General features: G+C 40.8%; 1 protein-coding gene across 1 annotated transcript; it reads left to right on the top strand.

Moving 5' to 3' along the window:
• Positions 1–4,057: 4,057 nt before the first annotated feature.
• Positions 4,058–5,035, top strand: LOC142425959 (olfactory receptor 11H7-like). The gene has a single exon (XM_075531426.1). It carries the CDS (start codon positions 4,091–4,093, stop codon positions 5,033–5,035), a length of 945 nt encoding a protein of 314 aa, XP_075387541.1. The 5' UTR covers positions 4,058–4,090.
• The last annotated feature ends 1,130 nt before the right edge of the window (positions 5,036–6,165 follow it).

The following is a 6,165-nucleotide window of genomic DNA, read 5'->3' as shown; positions in this document are numbered from 1 at the left end:
GCTACATAACAATTTGTTGTTGTTGTTTTAATTCCTCCAAGTACTTCAGCCACTCAGCAATTAACACTCACCAAAATAAGTACACTAGAGGGAGCCAACATCTTCCCCCATCTCAGGGAGCCTCCGAGACACCAGAAATGATCTGATGGTCCTAGATTCTTGAACAAAAAGGATGAAACTCACTCTGCCTGCTGAGATTGAAAATCAAGCGAAAATTGGAATTTGTGTCTTTGTTTGTTTCTTGGTTTGTTTGTTTCCTCTCTCCAGCTTTGCCCCTTTGCTCATTCTATTTCTCAACTATACTTTCAGATGAGGTGACATAAAAAATTGCTAAACATTCACATCAAGCATGAGTAACAGGTCTACAGGGTTTCATGGTAAATATATTGGGAACAGTTTCCTACAGTTAAATTGGTAATAGTCTGTGAAATTCATTTATCATGTTCCCCCGTGGCTAATAGTTTTCTGGAAGGTTGTTTGTTTGTATGTCACACAGAGTGGTCACATTTTGGGTCAAAGTCTACGACTCTAAACTCAGGATTGTTGCTTAGGCTGCTCTGTTCCAGGGATAAATGATTGTTCACTGTTCTCAATCTGGTTAAGAAGTTGAACTTCTTGCTTAGAAAAATGAAGAATGCATGCAGCTCCTGTAGTGGGGGATGATTTTTCTTGAATCTTCACCACAATGATCATCAAGACAGATTACTTTACTGTTCATGAAAATCCTAGTCTAAAAAAAGGCATTTTGAAACTGAGGGACAGTTAGATTGATTGATGATCGATAGATACATAGATAGATAGATAGATACATAGATACATAGATACATAGATACATAGATGTGTGTGCATATATAACCCAAACACACATGTATAATTACAATCTTCCAGTTCCCTCTTGTTGGTTTCTTGCTCACTAGACTACAGCCTGCTATGGCAGAACCAACACAGTAGGAAGGGTGTGTGTACTTCTAGAAATATGTGCTAGTAGCTTATAAATTACTAATTTGCTGAGCCTGCAACCACTATGTACAATATTTCTTATATTTCATGCAACCACATTGAATAGAAGGATTTTTTCCAATTTGACTATTTTCAGTGAATACTGTTATTTACATACCTTCATTCCCTTTTCAATACAGGAAACTATATTAATCTGTTCACAGAAAAGATACTACTTCTCTGAGAAAGTTTTGAAGGCAAATTTTCCCCCCATAGGCATCGCCTGGGAAGTTTCTCTCCGGTCACAGGGAGTTTTTCATAAAAGCAGTTTCATTCAAATCTCCTTTCTTTTCTTTTTTTAAATCATTTTATTGGGGCTTTTACAGCTTTTATAAGATTACATTCATCAATTGTATCAAGCATATTTGTACATATGTTGTCATCATTTTCTAAATGTTTACTTTCTATTCGAGTCTCGGTCTAAACTCTTTTTTCACTCCATCCCCACTCTCCCACCCTCATGATCCCTTGATAAATTATACATCATTGTTTTAATTTCTTTTTTTTTTAATTTAACAATTTATTGGGGCTCATACAATTCTTTTCACAGTTCATATATATACATACATCAATTGTATAAAGCACATCTGTACAGTCTTTGAAGAACTGGAGGAAATCATGCTAAGCGAGGTAAGTCAGGCACAAAAGGACAAGTACAACATGAGTCCGCTGAGGTAAGAATTAAAAAAAATTTTTTTTTTTAAAAAGCAAAAGTGGCACAGGGAAAAAAGCTACTATATACAAACATTTTAGGGGTGAAGACGGGGTAGTATGTTTTAATTTCTTACACCAACCACTATCTCCCTTCACCCATGTTTCTGTTGTTCATCCCACTGCTGGAGGGAGAGGGTTGTGCATCGATCATTGTGATCGGTTCCCTCTTCTTCTCCTTTACCTACGTTTCCCCGACCCTCCTATTATCTCCACTCCCATTTCTGTTCCTCGGTGGTTTATCTGACCTGGATTCTATGTGTTGTGACCTCTTATCTGTACCAGTACACATGCTCCAGTCTGGCCAAAACTGAAACTCAGAGCTGGGGTCATGATAGTAGGGGGTGAGGAAGCCTAAAGAACCAGAGAAATAGTGTGTGTTTCATCAGTGCTGTGCTGTGCCCTGATAGACTCATTCCTTCCTTGTGACCCTTACGTGAGAGTATGTCCCATTGTCTACAGATGGGTTTGGGGTCTCTGCTATGATCCCCCTCATTCTCAACAGTATGCTTTTTTTATTTGTATGTTTGTTTGTTTGTTTGTTTGTTTGTTTGTTTGGGGTCTTTCTGGTGACTGTTGCCTGATTCCATCAACACCTCATGGTTGCATAAGTTGGTGTGCTTATCCCATGTGGGAGTGTTGCTTCTCTGCAAGATGCCCCCTTGTTTAACTTCAAGCTTTTAAGGCCCAAGATGCTACATCTTTTAATAGATGGACACCATCTAATTAATCCTCCACATATGCTTATGTGCCCATTTACATCACAGAATGCCAGGTTGTTAGAACAAAATGTTCTTGTGCTGAGGGAGGCCTTGAGCAGAGGCCCAAGGTGCATCTACCTCCTCAATGTTTTGTCTTATAAACCTTTGTACATATGCCAATACCTCTAGTTTTATGAATTAATATATTTACATGAGGGCACACTTATGTTTATACCTCTATCCATAGCTTTGATTCCTAGATCTTTCCTCTGTTTCGTTCACCTTCCTACTTTCCCACCATCATGCTCACCCTTCTTCTGCCTCTTAGTAATTCCTCTCAGCTAGATTGCTGTTGCTCCAATTCCCCCAGGATCTCTATGTCCTCTGCATTGTTGCCTTTAATTCCCTACTTGTTGCCCTGCCTGTGGCTTTTTTTTTCACACCACTCCTTTGCCCACCTCCTCCTCCCCACAAGTTCCTCAGGAACCATGCGTTCTGTTGCTTTCTCCTCGGACATGCTTCCCATGACTATCGTATATAAGTAGGCAAGCCAACAATAACAGAGACAAAGCAAAAACTTGAATAAAAAAGAGAAAAAAACTAACAAAAATAAGCATACATAATTCGAGATCTGTCTCCTAGCCTTTATGACTATCTCCCCACTGGACCTGGGAGAAGGGGGAGTTCTGAAAACTGCCCCTCCTAGCCTGAAGGCTAATTTTGAGGCATCTCAAGGGTTTTGTGGCTTGGCTTTGCTCCTTTTGCTGATCTGTTATGTTCCCGTCTTGTGAACCTTATTTTTTAAGAGAAGAGTGTACGTCTATGAAATTGCTTCCTACTCCAGAAAAATGCTGCAGAAACTCTTGCGATGTTGAAGGCAGATTACAAGGACAAAACTATGGGGAAAACTCAAGTTTACAAGTGGTTCCCTTATTTCAAAAAAAATGAAATGTCAATTGATGACGTCTGTCAACTTCTCAAATGGACAAAAATGTAAAATCATAGTGCATTTGGAGTTTGTTCCACCAGGTCAGACTGTTAATCAAGCTTTCTATTTAGAGGCTCTGAAAAGATTGTGTAGCGGTGTGTGAACAAAAAAGTCTGATTTTTAGCAGACAGGGAGGGGACTGGTTTTGCCACCACTGCAATATACCCTCTCACGCAGCCATCTCAGTGCATGGGTTTTGTGCAAAAAACCGCATGCCCCTTTTGCCCCACTCACCTTCCTAACCTGACCTTGCTCTGAGTGACTTCTTTTTCTTTCCGAGAATGAGGAGGGACATGAGAGGACAGCGATTTGATGACTTAGAAGAGGTGAATTAAAAATAAGGAAGGTAAGGAAAAAAAACAGGAAGGTGCTGTCAGCCATCCAAACAGATGAGTTTGAAAAATGTTTCCAAGAATGGAATCACAGATTTAACAAATGTATTAAGTGCAATGGAGAGTACTCAAAAGGTGGTAAGGTGGTTTTGTGTAAAAAAAAAAAAAAAATTTAAATACATATCTTTGCAGGGAAAAAAAACATTTTTTTTTGTTTTGAGGTGTGTGTGTGTGTGTGTGTGTGTGTCCATACATTTGCCTAAATGAATCAAGCTCTATCATCAGGAAAGTTTCAGGCTGCCCCAGCAACAAAGTCAATTGTCATTATCTATCTGTCTTTTCTCCACAGTCTGGGAGCCATGAATAAGTCAGAGGTATCTACTGTCACGCACTTTGTCCTGCTAGGCTTTCCTGGCCCTTGGGAAATGCAGATTCTCCTTTTCTGGATAATCTTGTCGATCTACATCTTGACTCTGACTGGGAATATGGCCATCATTGGTGCAGTGAGATGGGACCCACGACTCCATACTCCCATGTATGTGCTCCTGGCCAACTTCTCCTTCCTTGAGCTTTGTTATGTGACCTGCACAGTTCCCAAGATGCTGGCTAACTTTCTTTCCAAAACCAAGACCATTTCGTTCTCTGGCTGCTTCACTCAATTTTATTTCTTCTTTGCCCTGGGAACAACTGAAAGCTTCTTCCTTTGTATCATGGCTTATGACCGGTACCTGGCCATCTGCTACCCATTGCATTACCCCTCCATCATGACTGTGCGGCTCTGTGGCATTCTGGTGTCTCTTTGTTGGCTCTTTGGTTTCCTTGGACATTTAATTCCCATTTCAATCATTTCTCAACTACCTTTCTGTGGTCCTAACATCATTGATCATTTCCTATGTGATATGAACCCATTGATAGCTCTGTCCTGTGTCCCTGGACCCATTATAGAGCATGTATTTCACTTTGTGTGCACACTGTTTATCACTGTCACACTTTTCTACATCCTTGGATCCTATGCCTTAGTGCTCAGATCTGTACTTCAAGTTCCTTCTTCAGGGGGTCGGCGAAAGGCCTTCTCTACCTGTGGATCCCACCTGGTGGTGGTGTCCCTGTTCTATGGAACCATAATAGTGATGTATGTGTCTCCCACTTCTGGCAATTCAGTTGCTATGCAAAAGATCATCACACTGATATACTCTGTAGTTACACCTGCTTTAAACCCCATCATCTACAGCCTCCGAAACAAGGACATGAAATCTGCTCTCCATCATATAATCTGTGGGATTAGAATGATCCAAGGCTCATAAGTAGACTTTGTATAACCCAATGAATCTATAACTCTAAGTGGGAAAATAATTCTCTTTCTGCAATTCAAATTAATTTTGCTTTATTGATAACCATCACAGAAATTTGATCCAAAACAAAATTTATCATATGTTGATACCCTTTTAGTTTCAAAAATGTGTTTTTGTGGGAAAAAAGATTAGTTCTCAAAAAGCATTAAAAATAACTCTTTCACCCCTCACCCCTGAAGAATTTACTTGAGAGGACGGCACTGAAGCTCCAGCTAAGGGAGGGGGGCATGTCAGATCAGCACAAATTGGAGCAAAAGAAGGGAGAGGAAGAGAGCGTGGAGCACATCCTGGCTAATCAAGCCTGGAGGACGATATGCCCACTCTGAATAGCCAATAAACAGAGTGGACAATAAGGCTGATCCCACTAGGAAACACATCGTCCCTTGATGGACCAGGGCCCTAAGGGGACAACCCTGGAGACTCAGGGCTGGGACTGGCCCAGACTGATCCTGTGACACTAAGGCAAACCACTAAAAGCGTGCAGCAGAGCAACCGTGGGAGCAGAGCAGGGAGCCACAAGGGAGTACAAAGGACAGACTCTGGGGTCAGAGCATGGTACCCCATTGGACCTAACTGAAGGACACACCTAGAGATCAAAAAACAGACCTTTATATATTTACAGGTTTTTCTTTTTTTTAATTTTTTTATTTTAATTAATTTATTCTTCTATGAGTAATTGGTTTTCCTTTTTATTGTCATAGCTGTGTTCTCACTCATTGCCTATCTTGCAATGACTTCATTTTTGGTGAATATTATGATCTCTACAGATCTATCTAGATAAGATGGACTGGATGAATAGTCTGAAGGAGAAAACAATGGGACCAATGGTTCCAGGGGGACACGGGAGAGGGAGAGGAGGGGGCAGGGAGGTGGTGCTGACCAACCCAGGGACAGGGGAGCAATAGTGATCCAAAATCAGTAGCAAGGAGGGTGTGAGTGACCTGATAGGGATTCAGCAATGGCAAGGTAACCAAGAGAAATTACTGAAACCCAAATGAAGGCTGAGCATGATAGTGGGACAAGAGGAAAGTAAAATGAAATAGAGGAAAGAACTAGGTGACAAAGGGTATTTATAGAGGTCC

The sequence above is a fragment of the Tenrec ecaudatus genome, chromosome 14, assembly GCF_050624435.1.
Source record: "Tenrec ecaudatus isolate mTenEca1 chromosome 14, mTenEca1.hap1, whole genome shotgun sequence".
NCBI lineage: Eukaryota > Metazoa > Chordata > Mammalia > Afrosoricida > Tenrecidae > Tenrec > Tenrec ecaudatus.
The sequence above is the reverse complement of the archived record's forward strand: the minus strand, read 5'-3'. Positions and strand labels throughout refer to the sequence as shown.

Excerpts from the sequence above, each read along its gene's own strand:
- LOC142425959 (XM_075531426.1), top strand. The coding sequence starts at position 4,091 with ATGAATAAGTCAGAGGTATCTACTGTCACGCACTTTGTCCTGCTAGGC.